Source organism: Nyctereutes procyonoides, unplaced genomic scaffold, assembly GCF_905146905.1.
Source record: "Nyctereutes procyonoides isolate TBG_1078 unplaced genomic scaffold, NYPRO_anot_genome, whole genome shotgun sequence".
Classification (NCBI taxonomy): Eukaryota; Metazoa; Chordata; class Mammalia; order Carnivora; family Canidae; genus Nyctereutes; species Nyctereutes procyonoides.
In genome coordinates, this window is record NW_026575044.1 from 27,232,988 (window position 1) to 27,257,609 (window position 24,622).

Here is a 24,622-nt window from a genome sequence, read left to right on the forward strand (position 1 = left end):
TTGCAAATTAAGCCAGCTTTTGGGTGTTTTGTAGCAGTGGAAGATTTTTTTTTTTTAAACAAAACAAAACAAAAAAACCCTGATGCCAGCAGGTGAGTCTTATTTTCCCCATCTTTTATGGAGGTATAATTTACATCTGATAAAATGCATATATCCTAAGTATATAACTCAGTAAAACCTTAAATTATATGCATGTTGCCATTATCTAAATCAATTTATAAACTATTTTCATGATTCCAGAAAGTTTTCTCATGCCACTTCCAAGTCTATATTCACCCAAAGGTAAGCACCTTAGGTTTGTTTTGCCTGTTCTTGAGCTTCATCTAAATGTAGTATGTCTAGCATACTTCATTTAGTATTTTTATATATATTTGTATTTTTCTATCAGCAATCCATTTTTTAAAATTGTAGACTAGTATTTCAGTAACTATTACTTGATGATCTATTATCTTGTTGATGGTTATTTGCAGTTTCCAAGGCTGGGGGTTATCTTAAAACTGCTTTGAATATTCTTGTATGCATTGTAATGTGGGCAATGTCCTTATTTCTCTTGGTTTTATCGTTTTATCTCTAGAAGTGGAATCAGAGAGTAGGCATAGAGTTACATTTATAAGAAACTGGCAAGCTATTTCCCCAAGGTGATTATACTAACTTAACAATTCTGCCAGTTGCTGTCACCATTTGGGCGGGTGTGCAACAGCATGTCCTGGTGATTTCATCCTGCCTTCCCTGATGGCTGACATTGAACATCCTTTTCTAGGCTAATTGTGCATCTGGATAGGTTCTGTAAAGTCACTCACTTTTATATCACGTTGCTTTTGTAGTAGCTATTTCAAATGTTTTCCTGCATACGAGTCCTGTCAGTTATGTGTACTGCAACTATCTTGTCCTTGGCTACAGCAGTTTTTCACTTTAGTATCTGATGAGAAGAGTGTAATTTTGGTGAAATCAGGTGATTTTTTTTCTTTTATAAAGTTTGCATCCTACGATCCTACGATATCTTTGGGTATCCCAAAGATATCCCAAGTCATGAAGATATTTTCCTTGGTTAAGATTTGTTTTGCTCATCACATTTAGGTCCTGTGCTCCATATTGAATACATTGTGCACTTTGTGAAAGCATCAACGGTCAGAAACTTTCCCTATGAAATGTCTTGTGTTTTTGTTGAAAAGCCAATGGTCATATTTATGTATGGGTCTCCTTCTGGACTCTCTATCTTTGATCTATTGGTCCTAATTCTAATACCACACTCACCATTACTATAATTAATTTTAAAGCAAGTCATGAAATTGAGTAATGTATAGTCTTCCAACCTCCTCCTCACCCTTCCTTTGACATTAATCTTGGCGGTTCTGGATCTGTCGGATTTCCATATATATCGGCAAATTTATACAAGAAGGGCTCATAGGATTTTTATTTCACTGAAATTGGACTTCTAGAAATCAATTTGTGGGGAATACTTATCTTGACATTATGCAGCCTTTTAATTCATGAATATATTTATTGCAGCATTCTGTAGTGTCAGAAACATTTTGTAGTTTTCAGGGTAGAAGTCTTAATATATCTCTTAACATTCTATGTACTGACTTATTTGATGCAATTACAGATTAGATTTTAAAATTTAATTTTTAATTGTTGCTAGTATTCAAACAATATGACTGAGTTTCACCTCATTTCCTGCAAAACTATTAGTTCTGGTAGATCAAGCAAACTCTTGTTAAACTCCAGAAGTCAAAGAATGGGAGAAATGTTATATAATTGAATATATCTAATTCTCCAGAATAAAAAAATGATTCATTCTTTGTATATCTCTGCTCAAAGCTACCACCTCAGAAACCCTACCTCCTGTTTTTCCTTCTCCCTTATAAAACATGTAACCCTGGAGTTCAGTTTGCTCTTGGTGTACACTTCTTGAAAGATAGGGAGAGCACCATACCCTTACAGAAGAACTTCTGTGTTTCGGCTAAACATAAAATAGAGAAATGAGGACATGGCCTACCTGCTGGCTTTCAATGGCAGAATGGTGAACAAAGTACTATTTTTTCAGAATGCCAACTATAACAGAAAGATGTTACAATGGATTGAGATTGGAGTAAAATGAATACATTTGGGAGATTCAGATTATCCTTGTCACATTTATGAATTCTTCACTGGTCCAATAATATCTTCATCCTTAGCTTTCTTCTTGATTCATTCTTTTCTTTCCAATTTGACTTACAGCGATTAGCATATTGCCTGATCTACAAATGGCTATAAGGAATAGGGATCCATTTTTAACTTCAAATAAAACGAATATAAGGCACAACTATTCAGGAATATTTTATATTTTCAAAGTATTTAGGAATTCTTTAATTAGAAAAATAAAGGCAATGGGATTATCTATCAGGTTCTAAAAGTACCCATGAATTAAATCACTCATATCCCCCTCTTAAAAAAAACAAAACCTTAAATCACATTGCTATTAAGCTTTCTTACAATAAGAAATAAGACCAAGCTATACTAGAGTACAAAAACCTGAAATTCTGAGCATGAAAATAATTTATTAGACATCTGGTTTATTCAAACATTAGGCCTACTGAAGACAGAATTAACAGAGCTCATGGAGGGGGGTAGGGGACCCATCCAGCACCTGCTTCACTGCAAATTTCCTGGGGACAAAATTTATGCATTCTGTACTACAGTCTCACCCTAGAGCATCCACATGTGCTTGATATTAATGAGAAATTTTCTGTACACTCAACTTTGCAAGTAGCATTAGTGATACAATGTTCAGAAACATTCTTAGGCACAAGAAATAGCACTGCCTGCAGTGAGAGTCTTTGATAATCAAAGAAAAAAAATGTCACTAAATATAATCTTACAAATAAGAAGGAAAATACACACACTTTTGCCAATGGACTGCTTTACGTCAGAGATTTTCTATGAAATTAAAACCCTAATTGTTATACTCAACTTTTAATTCTGAAGTTATTCTGTGTTATTAAAAATCAGAGAAAAAGAAAACATTTAACTTAAATGGAATTTAGAGAGAAATGCAGGACTAATATGGAATAGTAGCTGCACTTCTTTGGTTAACTCATTTAAAAAATGTCAAACATTTTCAGTCAAATTTTATTTTTAAATGCAGGAAATCACCATTACAATTCAAGAACCTAATCTAAATATGCACTTGACAATAAAGCACATCTGAGTGTGGAGTGAAAAAAGTTTTCCAAAAAACCATCAAATGTATCCTCTCTAAATACCCAAATAATCACTTCTGCAGGCCTTTTGTTGAGTGGAATCATAAAGAACTGAAGATTTATTGCTGTGAAAATAAATCTGTAGTACAGTAGTATGAATCTTGGGTATTAAGCATAATCAGCTGAATCAAGTTAAGTTCAAAATTTAATAAGAAATTTGTGTGTGTGAAAGTCTATAAGCCAGTTGACCCAAGAGCAACTGAGACATCTTACGTGTTCAGTGAGCCCAGACATTATTTTAAATCTTCGTTCTTTGAAGGCAATTAAAAATTAAAATTCCAACAGCCCATAAAACCAAATAAAAAAATTGAAAGCAATTAAAAACTACGTTCAAAGAGCCATTTTTTTTCAGCTCAATTTCAGCACCCCAAGGAAAAAAAAAAAAAACATCCATGACTATCACAGATGAAAATGAATGTCATTGGAATCAGTTATTTTTTTCCCCACTGAGGTATAAAATCTATATAGAAATTTGATACTATACTATAACAAATTGTACTTCTCATAGTTCTGTTTTAATTTCCTTTTAAACCCTGTTTAATATAGTTTCTTCTTAAATTGTAAAAATGTTGTTTTCATGATTCTGAAACTGGTTCCAGTTCTTTTTCACTTATTTTTATATCAATATTTAATATACTGGTTACCAGTTCTAATCAGAAAAAAAATCTTGGAAATCTCTTCATTATGACAGCACATTCAGCGGAAGTTACTGATGTGCAAGCAAACCGTAGAAGGTGCAGCACTTCGAAAAGCACATTTTGTTGATTGCTTCATGGTCTGAATATTCTTTACAATGATTCTTGATGAAAGACTCTTTCGATCTTGTAAACATCAGTGTGCACAGTCTTGCTACTATGTAGTTTCACGTCCTTGGACAAGAAGGCTGGTTCACAGCTAGTGAAAAGCGAGAGGAGTCTAAGTTTTAATGGCTGATAAACCTTACATCCCCGCAGGAGGAAAGCACTTTTCCTTTTTTGCTACTTAAGAATGTGGCAGAAATGTATGCTGAGGTAGCCCAGTCAATCCTTTTTTTTTTTTCTTTCTTTCTTTCTTTTTCTTTTCTTTTCTTTTCTTTTTTTTTTTTTTTTTGTAAATTTGGTCTCAGAATATTTCTGGAAGGGTGACATTTCGAAGAAGCCACTGCTGGGACCGGCTTCCATTGCAGTCTCTTATGCTGGGCACCTGGCTATCCTCCTCTGTGGCTTTATCCAGGCACTGATTACTGTTCACATGCTGCAGGGTTAATTTCTGAAAGTTGACAGAAAAGAAATCTTAACATGAACATGAAAAATAAAACATCAACCATCAAACATTCTCAACCATCATTTTTGGTGACTACTGAAGTGTCTACATGAGGCTGCTAGAAGAGCTATATGGGAGGGAGAAAGGCACTGGGGTACTGTGGGTTATACTTGAAGTAAGATGACCAAAATGCTAAGTCCCAATTCTGCCCAAGCTCTGTAACACTGAGAAATTTCACTTTTTGTGCTTGAGCTTCCTAAAAAGATCAGATTAGAGGTTCCTAATTTAGGATCCTCAACCTATTTTCAAAAAGCTATTTCAAAATTGCTTCATTTCCCTGTGATAGGGCTGTTCAAATTAATTCTGTGGTTCTAAACCTCAAGTCCTTAGAAACTCATGTCCTTCTGAAGACTCAAAATCTTAAGAGATCAGAAGATTGATAAAGCAGCCCATAATAAAAGGCTGGGAGATATAGTTATATAACTTTCTATGTACTTGTTTGCACTCCAGACTTGATGCACTGATTTTTAGAGTTATTTCAAAAGGTCAGGACAGAGAAGTGTCATCAGAGTGATTAGTGTAGGTCAGTTTGTGTGTCTGTTACTGCATGCTGGTCTCCAAAGCAGCCATGTAGGAATGTAAGTTAAGCATTATCCTGTAAATGAGGACAACTATAAGGAAATGTGAAATATCTACTAACATACATGTATCTCTTACTCATCCCTCTATTTTAATGTAATTATTTTATCTGGAACACACCATTTTCAAGGGGACTGTTGTCACTCAGAAGAGGACCCAGTTAGCACTGACTAGTTTCCATCAGAAAAAGCTTGATGAAGGCAACTGGATTAATAGGTGACAGACAGCTAATTGTAACCTCTGAAGGAGAGGATAAAAGCTGTCACCATCATTGAATAAAATCTACGTGTCAACTAGAAAAGATAATTTGCTGGCCCTTGCCCTTAAAATGCAGATTTTGGCCCAGTTGTATCTAGAAATTATTTTAGAAAGGACAGCTACGAGTGTCCTGGTGTCATAAATTGCATGCAATAAAGAATATAAATAAGACTTAAAAATTTAAGAATACAAACAGAATCAAAGCTAGTATCATACTGTGCAAAGAGTCCTGGATCTAGGGTTCCAGGTCTGTCTGAGACATGGTTATATCACATGACTGGCCCCATGACCTTGGATAAGTTCCATGTCTCTACATGTATAAGGCCCTGCATTCTACTTCTGGGGTTCCTTTGGAACCTATGATTTCATGATTTTAGGTTTATAAATTACTGACATAAAGGGGCACCTGTCTGGCTCAGTCAGGAGAGCATGCGACTCTTGTCCTCAGGGTTGTGAGTTTGAGCCTCGTGTTGGATGGAGAGTTTACTTAAAATATTCATGTAATTTTTTTTAAAGATTTTATTTTTTATTTATTCATGATAGACACAGAGAGGCAGAGGCAGAGGCAGAGGGAGAAGCAGGCTCCATGCCGGGAGCCCGACGTGGGACTCGATCCCAGGACTCCAGGATGGCACCCTGGGCCAAAGGCAGGCGCTAAACCACTGAGCAACCAGGGATCCCCTCATGTCAGTAATTTATTTAAGTTAGATTTTTTTTTCTTTTCCCCTCCAGATCCTGTGTTTTTGACTGGTGGAGGAAGGACAATGCTGACAGGCTCTTCCAGAGCTCCCTATGCAGCTGGCTCAGGCTGTGGGACCTGCATTGTGGTGTGACTCCCCCCTTTATCCAATGCTGCCTTCTCCCTTTTCTTCTCCCAGGTGTTGATGCAAAGGGTGCTCTATAATAAACATTGTGAACACTAAACTTTATCTTAGATCTGCTTTTGGTACAACCCAGCCTGCAAACTAAAATTTTATCTCAGAAAAGATACCATGAAAGGGCTCCAGAAGTTTTAAAACTTTACACTCACAACTGGTTCTTTCTAAATCCCGTACACTTACTTTAGCTCCTTAAATTTCTAACCACATATCGACTTTAGGAGTAACAGGTGCAGCAGGCTGTGTAGATCATACGTAGGCTACCACTAGCCATTCCCATCTCCTGTCTGTTTAATCAGCCTCCCTTTCAGCTGGGGGGTGGGAGGGGAGGTGTCACAATGGGATGAAGTTCTGGCCCATAAGACATAGCAAAGTCTGCAGAGGGGGTTCCAGGAAAAGCTCTGGCTTTCCTGATAAAGAGCAAAACATGGAGTAGTCTGATGTCCCTTCTTCCCTTGCTCCTCCCTTGAGTTGGGATATGGGGGTGAGAGCAGCAGCCATTTGTGGCCACACAAAAAAAGCCAGGAATATGCAGCAAAATTATCCCAATATCATTGTGCCACTTAATCTCTATACCAGAAGCCACCTACCTCCAGACTTACCAAGTCCCTATTCGTTTAAGCCACTACAAACAGGTTTTAGGTTTCCTAATTAACATGTTATCACTTTTCATTGAACATATATAATTGGGAGGCTTTCAGAAAATTTTTAAAAAGCTTTTATTTATTCATGAGAGAGGCAGAAGGAGAAGCAGGCTCCCCATGGGAGCCTGATGTGGGACTCGATCCCAGGACCCCGGGGACCACACCCTGAGCCAAAGCCAGATGCTCAACGACTGAGCTACCCGGGCATCCCTTGAATTTCTTTTATTTAAAAGATTTATTTTAGAAAAAGCATGAGCAAAGGAGAGAGTAGCAAGCAGGACTCCCCACTGACCATGGAGTCTGCCACAGAGCTTGATTTCACGACCCTGAGATCATGACTTGAGCTGCAATCAAGAGTCGGACACTCACCTGAGCCACCCAGGCACACCTCATTTTTAAAGTAACCGAAGTAACCGTGGGATGCTAAATACTACTGGCATTTAGTGTCTCAAGTCAGAAATGCTATACATCCTATAGTGCTTGGGGCAGCTATACCCAAACAGCACCAGTATGTGCCACAAAAAAACCTCAGAATAGATGATTCAAGCCATTTCTAATAGTCCTATTAACTGAGCTACTGTTATATTTAATATTTCACTATAGTTGGGCACTGTGGAGGGAGACCTGGGATTTATAAAGCACAATCTCTGGCTTCTAGGAGCTAATAGTGTAATAGTGCAGAAAAGACTGATAAACAAGTAGAAAACAGCTGAGGCGACAGGTCAGAGTGGACTACAACTAGGAGAGGGAGCTGACTGCTGGCTGGGATCCAGGGAGGTACTGTCAAAGCTGGGCAGTGCCTCAAGAAGGGGCAAAGGGAACTGTATGATCTTCAGTGTAGGTGCAGAAGTAGAGAGTATGTTCTGGGAACAGCAGGGCTGATGATGAAAGTAGACCAGGGTTTGTGTGATACAGTACAGGGAAGAAAGACAGCTGAAGTCAGGACTTCACATACATCTATGGGAGAGGCAGAATGAAGAAGCAGAGTGATCCAAGCAGATGAAAGACAGAGAGAGAGAAAGCTAAGAGAAGAAACTAAGCAATAGTGCATCTCAAGCCAATGGATAAAAAGAATTTTAAAATATCATCTGTTTAGCAACAGCAAACACTAAAAAAGAAGTTAAGGAAAAAGTGACAGGAATGGTCCTGGCTTCTGCATCCAGGAACTGCTTTCTGAGTGTCAGGCTGAGGCAGGAGCTTAGGTTGGAGAACCAGAGGCATGCGTGTCAGCCACTCACTTGCTGTCATAGAATACATGATGGTATGCAGAAAGTAAAGTAAGAAGTCTTTCCTGACATGAAAAAGAAAATTAATGCATTTGCAGAGGAAAGAGAGCGACTACTGAAGACTCTGGTGTTGGTTTGAGAACTGTAAAGCAAAAGCACAAGTTAGGAGGTTAGCCAGATTATAACACACAGAGAGAGACTTGCTGGGAATGCTTTGATTGGCCTTTTAAGCATCTCTATTTGAGTACAACATACAGTGCATGAGGAGAGGGAAAGGTTCGAGAGGAAAACAAAAATAAATAAAAAATATAAAAACTTTTGTTATATGTCACAGAAAAATCATCAGGAGCCAGAGAATTTCATTATTTAAAGATCACCTTTTATCTAAGTGTTTAAAAATTTACTGATTTATTATTCATTCATTCGACTGAGACTGAGAAAGCACAAGCAGGGGGAGCAGAGTGGCAGGCAGAGGAAGAGGGAGAAGCAAGCTCCCCAGTGCAGGGCTCAATCCCAGGACTCTGGGATCATGACCTGAGCCATCCTAGTGCCCCTTATCTAAGTGTTTACTTAATTCAGTAATTTAAACAGCCTACTTAATGGCCCCATTTCCCCACATGAGATTAATAAACTTAAGGACATACGGAGAAAAGAGTGGCTATAGTGGTAACAAGAACTCAGGGCCTGGAGAAAAGATTAATTATTGGAGAGATTAAACAGGTTTAGTTTACTTATGTTGTTTTTTCCATCTGTCGATTTTTAGAGTGTAAGAACAATTTGATCTATATTCAAACTAACTCTACAAGAATTCATTCTTTTAGCTACAAAATACACATAATTTCATTCTTATATGCAACTGAGTAATTTACCACTGGGTCATACTCCCAAAGTTGATTGCCTTTTAGGTGGTGGCATTTGAGCATTGTGACTGGGCCATTAAGTTTGGAGACATCCAAGCAAAGGTCATCTGTTCTAATTTCTTTGTTGGCAGTATAAGAGAAAACCTGGAAGAAAAAAAAAAAGCACATATACAAGTTTTAACAGTAAAACAAAGTAGCCAATAGACCATAAGAGAAAACACAAGTATCTCAAGATATGTGATTTTTTGAACTTAATATTAGGACAATAAATGACTCAGAGAAGCTATCACTAATTTTGTAAAGAGCAAAGAAAAAATGACCTAGAGTTCTTTTTATACACTGAGTGTATTGTCAAGGGCTGCCATCTGTTTGACTAAAAAGGGCAAAATAAATCTCATGCACAGTAATGTAAATACAATTCACACAGGGGCCTTTTATAAATGTTTCATTTAAAAATAATCATTAGATGGAAGACTCCCTTCTCCTAAAAGGTCTTTACTATTGTCTCTTCATAGGTAGGAAAATATTTCCTGAATGATGTAATGAGATAAAAGGGGCAGAAGATTAAAACAAATCCAAAAATTAATCTCTTAAAACTTTACTAAAATACTCACCTGGTTACCTCCCATACCGTGACAGTTAAAAATTCCAACTTTTTCATTCTCTTTTCTAGCCATGTTATCTAGACATTGATTTGTTTCCACATTTCTTATCTATGGGACAATAATGAAAACAGAAGATGTTAGAGGTAAACTAGATGGACATACATGCAAATACATATGCACATTAAAGTCAATCTGAACTTTCCACTATATACATATGCACGGTAGAGGCTGACAGATTGCTCAGGGGCCTTACTGCACTGTCTTTCCTTCTAGTTTACTCACATTCCAAGTTCTATCTTGATGACTGTCTTGGAGAGAGAGGTAAGAGATGTCCTTTTATTGGGTAAGATATTTGGTAATCATCGGGATGTCTAATGCAACTGAGATTCTACATTATCAGGGACCCTTCAAGTAAAAGACATGATGTAGGGAAAGAAGGGAGCTTTTCATTATAGGAGTAGATAATCCTAAACATAAATATGATCCTGAGGTCCTCCTTCACCAAACAGGAAAATAACTAACAGGATGGTTTGGGAATTTGATATAGTACGTCCCTATGAAAGTTGTTTTAGGATGTACCTAAATTATTTGAGAGTAAAGACAATTATAGAGGGCATTCAGTAATTACAAGTTTTTATTTTATTTATTTATTTATTTATTAAAGATTTGATTTATTCATGACAGAGCGAGGCAGAGGCAGAGACACAGGCAGAGGGAGAAGCAGGCTCCATGCAGGGAGCCCCATGTGGGATTCAATCCCGGGACCCCAGGATCATGCCCTGGGCCGAAGCAGATGCTCAACTGCTGAGCCACCCAGGGATTCCCCCAATACAAGTTTTTAAAACACTGGGTTTGACAAGCAAATGTGGATACCTCAACTTAGGGTATGGGCAGCAAGAAATGTGTGGAATGGGTCTAAGCAAGATAGACAACCTCTTGTGTTGGCTATTCATGTTAATGTCTCCAGCACCGTCTAGTAGGACTTTCATCACATGGAAATGCTCTATACTTGTGCCATACAATATGGTAGGTACCAGCCATGTGTGGCTATTGAGTACTTTATTATTATTATTATTATTATTATTATTATTATTATTTCTTGTTATTGAGCACTAAATATGTGGCTAATGTAACTGAGGAAATGACTTTCAAATTTTAATTTTCATTCATTTAAATACAGCCACATGTGCAAGCAGCTACCAAACTGGATGTGCAAGACTAGATGCTAACATATAGGATATAAAGTCTTGCACTGTTTGAGAGGGACAAGTTGTCAATGACTGGAAACAATATGCACATGTTAATGAAGCCAAGTTATCATGCCCTCAGCCCTCTGTGAAAGGCACATGGAAGTGCCCATATCTGGTTCATACTTTCTCGAATTAGTAGAAATCTTAGGGGATCTATATTATTTCAAAGGGGAAAGTTAGTGGGCTAATGGTCCTTTTTTTTTTTTTTTTTAAAGATTTTATTTATTTATTCATGAGAGACACAGAAAGGCAGAGACACAGGCAGAGGGAGAAGCAGGCTCCCCACAGGGAGACCGATCCCAGGACCCTGGGATCACGACTTAAGCTGAAGGCAGACACTCAACCACTGAACCACCCAGATGCCCCACTAATGGTCCTATTTATATGATTTGTTTAGGTCTTTCCTTACAGAGCTAGGCTTGCCAATGACCAAACCCAAATGGTCACGTGCACCCTGTATAAGTGAGACAATGCCAAGAGGTGAGGAAATACGAAGCCTTCCATTTGGATAATAGCAATCAATATCTGAACTATGGTGGTCGGGGGGAAGGGCTGCACTTTTGAGGTATGTGAAGGCAGGCTGGGTGGGAGTGAAAGCTTAGGGTATGGTGATATGCAGACCTGGGCTTCAGTCCCTACTCTAGCATTACAGGCCATTAGACTGTGACTGTAACCAGACTGTAACTGTACTCTAAGACAGTGATTCCCAGAACCATGATCTGAACAAAATTATCCAGCCAAGTGTTGACACATGTGCCACTATATGGCAGTTTTATGATCAAATATGTTTTAAAAATAGTGGGTAAAACAAATTTAAATAGGTTTCTTTACTGAAGGACTTCTCAAAGCCTTTTAATATACTGTGACTCTTGGTAGGGGTGGGGACTGGTGGTAGGGAAGGACGTAAGATATAGAAAAGCAGCATTTCCCAAACGTTTCTGGCCACAAATCTACTCCATCCTCCTTGCCATCCCCAGCTTTCTAATGGAGCACTTTGAAGGACATTAGAATTCAGCATTCTTTAGAACACAGTAACTGGGAAAGCCAGCTGTAAGAACCTCATTTTTCATCTATGTAACAGGGGTAACAACCTCTCTCAGGTTTGCTGAGAGCTCTCAATGTGGTAACACACATAGAAGACTAGCAGAAACTGACTCATAGTAGGACCATGATAAGTATCAGCTTTTGTTCCTTATCCAAAGATTTAGCAACTCTTCAATCCCTTTCTGAAGTAACAACTTAGGTATACATGGCTATCATTACAATATTATTTTTGACCTTGGAAGCTGAAAATAACTGTGAACACACTCATTCCTGGGAAACAGGCAGGAACCCAGAGCCTAGGTTTCTTAGTGTCTGCTCTAAGTCTCCTTCAGAGTCTTGGTATCTCCACTAGGTGGAACAATGAAGGCAATTAAAGGATTTTTGGAATCTAGTATAATGGAATCTGAATTCACTTCTTTCCCTCTCTGCCATAAGAGAAATATTGGTTGGATATGACAAAGAGTATCGGTATTAATGGTTAAGAACAGAAGCTCTCAGGCCATAGTGCCTATGTTCAAATTCTGCCTCTTCCATTTTGTGGCTGTGACCTGAGGATGCTGTTTAAACCATTTACTTATGCCTCAATTTACTGTCAAGTGGGGATAAGAGCACCTATATCTTATAGAGTTGATAGAAGAATAAAATGAATTAACGTTTGTAAAAGCATTCAGACCAGCACTTGACATGAGTTCATACTCATTAAATCTTAGGGCTATTAGATCTGCCTAGAGAAGCCATCGGTTATAGTCCATAAGACTGGCTAAACTGTCAAAGCTCTAACTTATTTGCTTTCTGTGGTTGTTGCTTAGAGTATATCTCCTCGATTAACTGCTATTAGATAACACAATGAAACACATTTACTCAGTCCCAGGTCCTACAGGGGCTATAAGGGTCATACTTAGTGAAGGCAGAGACTCTAAATTTGTACCTCTCATTCCCCTTTCTACTCTAAAATCCTATGATTTCAGCTTCTCTAGACCCTTTGAAGTATAAGAAAAGACCCCCAAAAGGCTAAATTCCAGTTTTTAACAAAGTAAAGCTCACACAGGTGGAGCTATGATCCCAGCATGAGACCCCCAGCGGCACTAGGGTGGGTGATTAAGAACGACCCCTTTCCCTGAAGTTAGAGCTTTAATCTGCATAGGGTGGCCTGATTCTAAGGGCAAACAAGCTTAAGACCATCTGCTTCGTTAAAAAGGCAGTGACAAGCAGGCCATGGACAGTAAAATCTGTTCCTTTTATAGAAAGCCAGCTGGCAAGAGGTAGGTAAAGAACAAACTTGCCTTGGCAATCATCATTATGGGCTAGACAAGTGGTTCTTTGTAATATGCCTGTATTTTGGCTCAGTGAACAATGCCTAGGTGTTATCCAAAATTGGGTCAATTCAAGGGAAACAAACAACTCATTCTCTATTCTAAAGGCAAGTTATACTCACAACTCTATGGTCAACAAATCTTTGACAAAGCAGGAAAGAACATCCAATGGAAAAAAGACATCTTTTCAACAAATGGAGCTGGGAAAATTGGATAGCCACATGCAGAAGAATAAACTAGATCACTTTCTTATACTACACTCAAAAATAAATTCAAAATAGATGAAAGACCTAAATGTGAGACAGCAAATCATCAAAATCCTAGAGGAGACAACAGACAAAAACCTCCCTGACACTGGCCACAGCAACTTACTAGACATGGCACCAGAGGGAAGGGAAACAAAAGCAAAAACTATTGGGACTTCCTGAAGATAAAAGGCTTCTGCACAGCAAAGGAACAATCAACACAATTAAAAGGCAACCTACAGAATGGGAGAAGATATTTGCAAATGACATATCTGATAATGAGTTAGTATCCAAAGTCTATAAAGAACTTATCAACTCATCACCCCAAAACAAATAATCCAGTTAAGAAATGGGCAGAAAACATGAACAATCACTTTTCCAAAGACATCCAAATGGCTGACTTATGAAAAGATCCCCAAATATTACTCATCATCAGTGAGATATAACAAAATCATGATATCACCTCCCACCCATCAGAATGGCTAAAATCACCGACACGTGAAACAACAGGTGTTTGCAAGGATGTGAAGAGAGGGGAGACCTCTTGCACTGTTGGTAGGAATGCAAACTGGTAGAGCCATTCTGGAGAACAGTTTGGAGGTTACTCAAAAAGTTAAAAAAACAGACCTATCTTATGATCCAGAAATTGCACTACCAGGTATTTACCCAAAGGATACAAAAATACAGATTTGAAGGGGTACATGCACCCTGGTGTTTACAACAGCATTATCAACAAAAGCCAAACTATTGAGAGAGCCCAAATACCAAATGTCCATTAGCTGATGAATGGATAAAGATGTGGTGTGCGTGTGTGTTTATTTATTTAAAAAGATTTTATTTAATTTATTCATGAGAGACAGAGGGAGAGAGAGAGAGAGAGAGAGAGAGAGAGAGGGAGGCAGAGACACAGGCAGAGGGAGAAGCAGGCTCCATGCAGGGAGCCTGATGTGGGACTTGATCCCGGGACTCCAGGATCACACCCTGGGCCAAAGGCAGGGGCTAAACTGCTGAGTCACCCAGGGATCCCATGTGTATGTATTTAAAAAAAAAAAAAAAAAGGAATATCAGCCATCGAAAAGAAAAGAAAAGAAAAGAAAAGAAATCTTGCCACTTGCCACAATGTGGATGGAGTTAGAATGTATTATGCTAAGTGAAATAAGTCAGAAAAAGACAAATTCCAAAGTATCTCACTCATGTGGAATTTAAGAAACAAAACAGATGAACAGTATGGGAAGGGTGGGGGGAAGGAGAGTGAAACTGTAAGAGACTCTTAATGGTAGAGAACAAACTGAAGGTTGCAGGAAGGGAAGTAGGTCGGAGTTGGGTTAAATAAGGAGGGCACTTGCTGTGATGAGCACTGGGTGTTGTATTTAAGTGATGAATCACTGAATTCTACTCCAGAAACCAATATCGCACTGTAGGTCAACTAAGTAAAATTTAAATTAAAACAAACAAACAAACAAAAACAAAGGCAAGTTATAAGAGCAACTGCCTATATGTACTATAGGTACATCCCCTACTCTGGGCCTTCCTTGAATGGAATGAGGGTATAGCAAAGGGAACAGAGTCTCATTAATGAAGCAGAAAACTCAGCATACTCCTTACCTGTTTGAGGATGAATTTCTTAAGCACAACAAAGTTCAGAGGAGCACAAGTCAAACCTGAAGTAGTCTCAGTAACTACTAAGGACAAATGGTAGCCTGGCATGGGCAGGCTGGTTTCACTCCAACTCACTACCATCAGCCATTAGGCTCCCCTCTGTGATGTTATTTGTTCTCTGATACTCTACTTTGTTTCTCTTCTCGATCCCCAAACCCTCAACATCAATACCCTCCTCTTCACTCTGAACTGATGATCTTTTGTTCAATAAGGAAACAGAAGAATCAGAGAATTTCCTCACATTTCCACCACAAACTGCGTCTACCCTCAAATCAACAACTGACCTCACACATATCACCAACTCTCTCCACCTTCCTTCCAATTTCCACAGATTCCATGCCTTCTCTGCCTTCCTTCTCATGACCACCTACTAAACAGGACTCCAGCAGTCAATAGTTCTTTTTTAACAAATGAAAAAACCCCTTCTCTTAACTCCATATTCCCCTTCAGCTACTGACCATTTCTTTGCTCTACTTTACAACAAAATTTCTTGCAAGACTTGCCCTTGCTCATGATCTCCACTTCCTCTTCTTCTTTGAAGCCATCGGGGATTTTCTCCCTACCAATCTCCATGGGAACCCTTTTGACACAGTGAGGAGTCCACCTTCTACTTCTCCCTTGCCAGTCCAATGGCCACTTCTCTGTACTAGTCTTACTCAACAGTCAACCACTTCCTCTTTCCTGAAATACATGCTTCACTTAGTCTTCAGGACACCACTCTCTTGGTTCTCCTATTTCAGTGGTCACTTTTTCTAAATCTTTTTGGCTAATTCTCTCTCTTTACATGATCTCTAAATTGTAGAGTTTCCTATGGCTTGGTCCTCAATCCTCCCTCTTCTTCTCCAACTACACTTGCTCTCCCCAAGGTGATCTTACGCAGTTTTGTTCTAAAAACTACCGATATATTGACAATCCTTAATTTTAGATCTCCATCCTCAAACTCATCCAGACTACAGATTTGTAAATGCAACTACCTACCCTTATCTTAACCTGGATGCAATTTAACATGTCCCAAATTGTACTGTTGAATGCCTCCTGTACCTTCTCCACAAGCTTTCCCATCTCAATAATGCCAACTTCCCTGTCCTAGTTTCTCCAGTGAAAATCTTAACACAGTCCTTCACAACCCTTTCCTTTCACCAATACCCTAGTTCTACTCTTGTCTCCACACAATTTTGCTCAAATAGCAGACAACTTGATCATTTCCCAATGAAGGTTTGCCTGTCTCTCTTTGGCTCCCCATCTTACTCAGAATAAAACCCAGAGTGCTGACTGTGGCCAACCAGCTCTATGTGATTTGACCCTCAGTACATCTCAGCCTTATCTTCTACTACCCTCCCCTCCCCTCCCCTGTTCACTCCATTCCAGACAACTGGCTTCTGCTGTTTCTGGAATGAGGCAAGTACAATCTCGTCTTAGGGCTTTTTTTTTTTTTTTTTTAAGATTTTATTTATTTATTCGAGAAACAGAGAGAGAGGCAGAGACACAGGCAGAGGGAGAAGCAGGTTCCATGCAGGAAGCCTGACATGTGACTCGATCCCGGGTCTCCAGGATCACACCCTGGGCTGAAGGTGGCACTAAACCGCTGAGCCACCCAGGATGCCTGGGCTTTTATATTTCTTTTTCCCTGTGCCCAGAACACTCTTTCCCCTGGAATTCATATGGGTTGCTCATTCACTTCCTTTAAATCTCTGCTCAAAAACCAAAACTCCTACCAGGGGCCTTTTTCAACTACCTAAACATAAACAGCACCAATACATAAGCCCACCAGCCATTCTCATTCCCCCTTGCCCTTAGTACCACCCAACATGCCGTGTACTTTAAAAACCTGGTTTCCTCCACAGATTTGCAAGAACAGAGACTTTATTCACTATATTCCTATATTCACCTTATTCACTTATTCACTTTATTCACTATATTCCTTGTATGTAAAATAGTATCTATTATTTTAAAATAGTATCTACTATTTCTACTATAAATAATAGATACTCAAATGTTTATTGAATGAATGGAAGGACTGAAGAAGTGGCAGCCTCCTATAGAGTGGAGGATTAACTTTTTCTGAGTTCAGGACGATTCAATCCTGGGATGGGGCCTGGTTGTGGCCCTGTCCACACATATCATTTGCTGCTATGACAGATTATAAGTGGTCTTTCAATGTTCCTTGTCAGTTCTTTAATATTTATTTTTACTTCTTTCATTAGGTTAATTAACACCAGGATATTATCTTCAGGAATATATGCTTTTAACTAAGTGGATCAGTCTGTTAAAACAAGAAGCCTGAAGACACTAAACTATTGAAACAGGAGTTGAACTCTGAAAGGTTGGGGGGGGGAGCATTACTATTTTAATAAAATATAACACAATGAAAAATTAACAAGATTTCAAGTGAGGAGGTAGACAGTTTAACTGACAACTTTCTCACACTTGAGATTATATAATTTTAATATGAAGGGATTCTCTTGGATGTTTAACGTCTATTGCTTTTGATGAATGAGAACATAAACAACCACACAGAATCTATATATTTTACCTCTCCCAAAGAGAAATAGTGACGTGGAATCTGGGAATCAGGATAAATATTCTCCAGGTACCAAGAGAAAGGTTTGCATTGTAGTTTGTGTCTTAGACCAAGTCTTGATGATATATCTCCATAATCTACCTTTGTAACACCTGTTGAAAGAAATAAGTTGACTCTCAATTATTCATGTTCTATTAGGTAACACATTTCTATTTAAATATTGCATTTAACAAGCCAGGCAAATGGGAAAAGTGGTACCATTTTGGTGATGTATATCTACATAAGTGATATCATGAATCCATTGCTCAAAATCTAAAACAAGGAAATATATTTATGTTTTATTTTTTCAAAGAAAAATTAAATTTATGTGAGAATGAAATACAGGGCTAGCATTATTACACATAAATGTAAGTTTTTACAGGATCAGAAAACTCATATATGTGAAGGCAAAAACAAGAATCAAGATTCTTCTGCCCAAATTTTAAGCAGAGCAACTATTTCTGGTCAGGTTTCTCTCATACAACTCACTGACATGTGTGAACTGTGACTTGTTGGTTTTGTGGTAATTAAAAAATGAGGCTGGAATGCTAACAATGTCAGGAAGACTTATAGCTAATGGAACAATTGTTCCCACAAAACTGTGAATGGCAGAGAGGTTCCTGGACAAAGGTCCCTTGAGGCATGCTCCAGTGCTCTGCACTGGCCCTGAGAGACTTGAATTTTCATATAAACATTACACATTACATTTAGGTTAAAAATAAATACAGAACACTGGTAACACCTGGGCTGAGGGTAATGTCTGCAATACTGGCCTGGAAATCTTACTGTTAATAATATACTGGGCATTGTGCTAAGCACTCTGTACACTGTGTGTGATTTCATTTATTTTTTAAGACAACCCTGTGAGGTTGGTTCTTTGTCTCTTCTCAAAGTTTTTTTTTAACCTCCTTCTTACCTTTCAGATGCATTTAGACCAAGGACAAGAAAGTTCTAGTCTTGTATTTTTAATGCAAAATAATGCTAACCTGGAGAAATTATATAGAAGAAATTCTTGAACTCATCCATCCACACTTCTGCAAGTCGCCTGTTATTTTTATTGATAATTTGTCCTGTGCCTCCTGGGAAAGTGTAAGGTGTGGCTTTCCGAAACACATGTCCAACATGTGAGCAAGTGACAATCTCCAAAGTTCCTCCACATTGCCAAATCTGAAAACAATAGCAAAGAAGACCATAATAAGATCCTGATAGCTTTAAAAAAATTGCTCACATCTATGGATGTACACAGTTAAAATTTCATTGAATCATGACCATACATACAATTGAGCGCCTGCTATATGGTCATAAAGCCAGTGCTTCCTCAGAACTGTACTTTTCTGAATTTTTAGTTCTGATCAAACCTAAAGTTGAAGGTTAAATTCAGAAAAGAAAGGTTAAAGGCTAAATGCAGAAAAAACAGAGGTCTGAACAATATTTTTCTAACTGCAGGCCAACACTTAAAAAAGATTGTAAGTTCAAATTTGAGTTGTTTATATTTTAAAACAAGTTTAAATTTTGTGTATAGTACATGCATGGTTTATAGTCAAAAAACTTTTGACCATGGAGTATTTGGCCAGAGTCCTATCTGTTCCTCCTTCTCCAAACCTGTCAGAGCCTGTACATTAAGCAGACCCTAGAAATCTAAACTGGATCTCTCATGAGTTATTCCCTGGGACAGTGACAGCATACTGTGCTGTCATCTTCATGAGAATAAAAACCAAAAAAAGGAAAAGAAAGATCATCATGCTTGAGTTTACATTCTTAGTTTAATGAAATTATCCTTCTGCTCCTTTCAAAATGCATTTTTCTGTAAGCTAAAAATCTGTTATTCACAATTAAAACAGATTTTGAGAAGTTTTGATTTTGTTAAATATTCAGTGTCTCTACTTTAAAGTTCTCCCGGATTCACAAAGTGATACAGATGGATAGGATTTTGATCCCCAAGATCATGAACTGAGCCAAAGGCAGATGCTTAACAGATTGGACAACCCAGGTGCCCCACTAAGAAAATTTCTAATAATTCAGTTGATTTAGTTCATCAATAAATATTTTTCCCTGCACACACACCTTAGACTTCTTTTACCACAAAGATGATCTAGAGTCCAAATCTCTCCTTTTATTTATTTATTTATTTTTATTTTATTTTATTTTATTTTTTTTATTTTTTATTTTTTATTTTTTTCAAATCTCTCCTTTTATAAGACAGCAAACTGATCCACTAGGAATGAAGTGAGGTAGCTGGGTTATATTACAATGCAGTTCAATGTGGTTTCCACTATGAGCTATGTGTCTCAAGTTGGTAATTTTCAGAAATACAGAGTGTCACTTAACATGTTGATTTTAGTGAATGTGAAATGCTTGAGAGTTTTATATAAGGTTGATTGGGTTAAATTAACTTGGAGCAATTTCAGAATTCTTTTGCCTTTTTCTATTGAAAAATGTAAAGCCAGTAAAGTGACCAGGTTTTATATAAGAGAACAATTTTCACAACAGAAGGACAAAGCATATTACAGAAAGTGAAATTATGTTTTTGGCAGTCAAGTACCATAGTAGCATATAGAAACTACATATTGTTTTTTATTTTTAGAGCTTGAATTACTTCCTTGAAAATAACAGAAATTCAAAACAACTAGGGAATCTTGTGTAAGTTTTATAGTTTAACTATTAAGATACCTGAATTATTTGCTTAAGATACAGTATATAAGGAACCCTTAATACAAACATGAATTTTTTTATGAACTGAGGTTCTGAAGTCTGACAAAATTCATACGAAATTCAATTTTTATTTTGAGATACATAACATGAATCATTAAAGCATATCTATATTTGAGGTTAAAAGATCATTGTTTTCAAAGGGAACTTACCCTAAAGGAAATCTCTAGGTTCTCTCCTCCCCAAATATCCATTCCAGCATCATATGTTCCAATTTCCTGAAAGTAATCTCTGTCTATTGAAAAAAGGCCTCCTGCCATTGTAGGTGTTCTGCAATTCAATCATAATACTATACTGTTAATTTTAATAACTTATAATTTATAATCAGTTTTTATTTTTATTATTTTATTATTTTTTAAAGATTTGATTTATTCATGAGAGACAGAGAGAGAGAGGCAGAGGCAGAAGGCGGCTCCCTGTGGGGAGTCCGATGCAGGACTCAATCCCAGGACCTCGGGATCATGCCCTGAGCTGAAGGCAGAAACTTAACCGCTGAGCTACCCAGGTATCCTCAGTTTTTGTTTTTAAAAGTATTTTCATTAACCTTTTATAAATAGAGAGTAAATGCTTATTTTTACACTCTTCAGAAACTTTCACAGAAACCTAAGGATTCTCTGTGTTTTTCTGCTGTGCTATTTGGTCTTCAGACATGACCTACCCCTGTCATGCTGACTGCTAGGCCTACCCACTGTCACACTTTGTGCCCTGACAGCCTTCTCTGTCCTGTCCCAAGACCTCTCCTGTTTTCAGCACCTTTCTTGGTCCTCAGGTCCTGATTAAGCTTCCATGTGAAACTCTGTAAACTGAAGCTAGATGTCATAATTCTCTCCATCTGACTGGGTACCTTCCCATAATTCCTCACAACTACACTGACTATATTAACTAATTGACTATATAGCCAACTAGATTCATGTTAGCAACTCTAACACAGTAGGTTCTAAAATGCAGCAAATATTGCAAAGAGATAGATCAAATAGGATGAAACAATGAGGACCTTTTCCTATACCTACTACAGAAACCTTTCAGGAAAGGAGATGAAGTAAAGAATACAATTAGTATACTCCTCAGGGGATTGTCTGCCTGACCAAGAATGGTACTTCCCCTGCAGAAGAGGGGCCCAATTCATCAGAACATGGCCCAGGGATGTACATAGGTGGAATTAAGTAGAGAAATGATAATGTGGAATTAAGTAGAGAAATGATAATGGAGAAGGACTGAATAAATGGATACCAGTTAACAATTTGATTTCCGTGAAGGATGAGTATGGAGAAAAATGGACTCTAGCTAAAAGAAAATAATTAAATTCTAGGGACAGAGGAGACTATGGTGATCACATTTTTAGGATGAATTGTCACCTCTGATTCCATACCCTAAAACATACAGATTGCATGCTGTTGGAAGGGTGGTAGCATTTGCCTTTCCAGTAGAAATAGTCATTTCCACATAAAAATTAGGATGCACTTTGATTTTAGAAGAGACAAAAAAAAAAAAAAAAAAGAAAGAAAAGAAAGAAAGAAAAGATAAGTCTACTATGTTAGAAGTTAGAAGAAACAGGCCAACACTCAGAGTTACCACTTAGTACTGGGGTTTCTTGACCTGTGTTTTGAGATCTTTACATTTCCTAGAATTACATAATCAACCTTCCATTTGCACATGTACATTTTCCCCCTACTAGAGAAGACGTGTAGCCCTGAAATGTTTAGGAAGCCCTGATTTAGATGGTTATTTGAACTGTCACAAAAGAGTGGGGCAAGTACCTCTGCTATAGGAAAGGACTCAGCATAGAATTAATGAAATTCTCCTCAGCTTTGCCAGAACGGCACTTGAGTTCAAGGAAGACAGAGCAAGCCTGAGAAGCCTGGGATGGGAGAAAGCTAAGGCCTGGCTCTGAAGGGCTCTCCATCACTACAGAGGCAGCAGGCAAATGCTGCCCGAACAAATCTGAGGACTGTTCAGATACTCATACTACTCTCAGTTTCAAGGTTCTAAACAGCATAAAGATTCTTATCCCTTTTGGAAAAAAATCTATAGATGACAAAGTATAAAACAGAGGAAAAGTCAGAATGTGTTCACAGAAATCTTTTTTTATACTTCTGTCAATTCTGGTTATTTTTATATCTGAAACAAGCTTTTCTAACCTCATCAGTCAGTAACTACGATCCAGATGGTACAAGTCTGAATTTCCAAGCTTGTATTTTGGTGCTATGACCCACTTTTAGGTAATATTTTCACATTACACTTACACTTACAATTAATTAAGTGACAGCTGGACTGAAAGTTAAATATCATTATCCTTAACAACTGAAAGCACAAATCTGACAGATTTGCAAAATGTTTTTCATGTAGGGACAAAAGAACATATACATGTCACCATCACTTCTCAGGTGCACTAGATTTATCTAAGTGAAAAATCCCTACTTTATTAATTGATCAGAGGAAAAAGCTATCTTTAAAATAATAATACGTATGGTATTGTATACAAATGCCTCACGTCGCTCAAAATACACAAATAATCCTTTTGATATGATTCCCAAAGCTCCACTATTCCCTGTCAATAGCACTTTTGGGAAAACGTTTGACAAATTAATTACCTGACAGGAAGAGTTCGATCACCTTTCCTTCTGTCCATTTCTCTTTGGGGAACAGGATACCAGCGGAAATTGAGCTTCCAATTGAAGCCACCATAGGTCATATCAGAGCCTGCCATGTACTCAAAAGTATCATCGCTGATCACATCAATGATAGGACATACCACTGTTTTCCTAAAATTATAAAAGCAAATGAAAAAATCTTCACTTTCCTTTTTGAGGCACAGCATGACAACTATATTATAATTATATGCTAAGTGTTTTTAAAATAAAAATACATTCTATAATGTTAAAAGCGATGGTGGGAAAATTTCCTGCTATAACCTACTAAGTTAGCATAATTTTTTTTAAGATTTATTTATTTGACAGAGCAAACAAGCGCACATGCGAGGAAGGGGGCAAACGGAGAGAGCGCCTTAAGGAGACTCTGAGCTGAGTGGAATCCTAGGCTCTATCTCACAACTCAAGCTGAACACAAGAGTCAGACTGCTTAACCACCTGTGACACCCAAGCGCCCCTCAGCATAATTACTTATTATACTCACAACCCTTAAAACCCTTCCATCCCTTCTTGTTCATACTTTTAAGTATTTGCCACATGTGAGAACGCTCCAGATATTTATAGTTTCCAAAAATAATACTTTTAATGACTACATATTTAATCATTTTAAGGTAATAATTTTCTTAATAAACTCGTAGATATTTGTGTTCCTCACAGTTTTTTGCTATTAAAATACTAAGTGAACATGTTCATAAAACCAGTATTTTCCTTTTAAGATAGGAATGGGTTTAACCAAATTAATGGAAATAATTTTTTTCTCTAACACTAATCTTTATTGCTTTCCATATACATAAGTATAGTATATGTTTCTCCCTGCAGCTTCTTTATAATGCTATCAATTTTGGGTGTGATTTTCCTATATTTTTGCTAATACAATAATGTTAAATAGCATCTCACAATTTAAAATTTTATATTTTCTAGTTATTAGAAAGGATATTTTCCCCACAGATTTATATTTCTTCATACAAATTGTCTTATCCCCCAGATATTTAAAATTTTTTCTATTGGAATTGTGATTTTTTTAATAAACCTACAAAAACTTCCATATGACTACAGCTCCTTCCTAGGAAAGGTATACTTACTTATAGTCCCAGGCAGCCACACTCTAGAGTGTGTCATATCCTCACCATGTTCATCTTTCCTGTCTTAAGAAATCTTTCCCTACCCCAAAATCTAAAGATATTCTCCTATGTGGTCTTCAAAAAGAATTCTATTTCTGCTTTTCGTATTTAAGCCTTTAATCTTACGGAACTGATTTTATTATGATATACAGTAAGTGTCCAACTTCATTTATTGTCCTTATAGATAACCAATTATTCTAGCACTATTTATTTGATGGTCTTTTTTCCTCTCTGCTGTAACTATCAACACCTTCTCTGTCGCAAGTCAAGTTCCATATCAACATGGGATGATTTCTAGACATTACTGTTTCACTAGTCTATTTGTGAATTCCTGCATCAACAGGTCACTATCACAATTCATCTAGCCTCAGAAAAAGTCCTGATGTCTGGTAGTGCCAGCCCGTTGCACCTGACTCTTCTTCTTTAAGAGTTTCCTAGCTACCTTTTTAAAAGTATGATTTCAACATAATAGAATCAAG

The 24,622-nt window shown here is 37.6% G+C and overlaps 1 protein-coding gene across 2 annotated transcripts in view; it reads right to left on the reverse strand.

The window, feature by feature from the left end:
- Nucleotides 1-2,520: 2,520 nt before the first annotated feature.
- Nucleotides 2,521-24,622, reverse strand: part of GALNT1 (polypeptide N-acetylgalactosaminyltransferase 1) — a 118,229-nt gene continuing 96,127 nt past the window's right edge. For both annotated transcript variants that reach the window (XM_055324141.1, XM_055324142.1), the window contains 7 exons: nt 22,966-23,136; nt 20,527-20,644; nt 18,652-18,832; nt 17,639-17,778; nt 9,604-9,702; nt 8,999-9,133; nt 2,521-4,490 (listed from right to left, as the gene is read on the reverse strand). In XM_055324141.1, the coding sequence (XP_055180116.1) occupies nt 4,344-4,490; nt 8,999-9,133; nt 9,604-9,702; nt 17,639-17,778; nt 18,652-18,832; nt 20,527-20,644; nt 22,966-23,136 (991 nt within the window). In that variant the 3' untranslated portion in view covers nt 2,521-4,343. The remainder of the gene's footprint in view (nt 4,491-8,998; nt 9,134-9,603; nt 9,703-17,638; nt 17,779-18,651; nt 18,833-20,526; nt 20,645-22,965; nt 23,137-24,622) is intronic.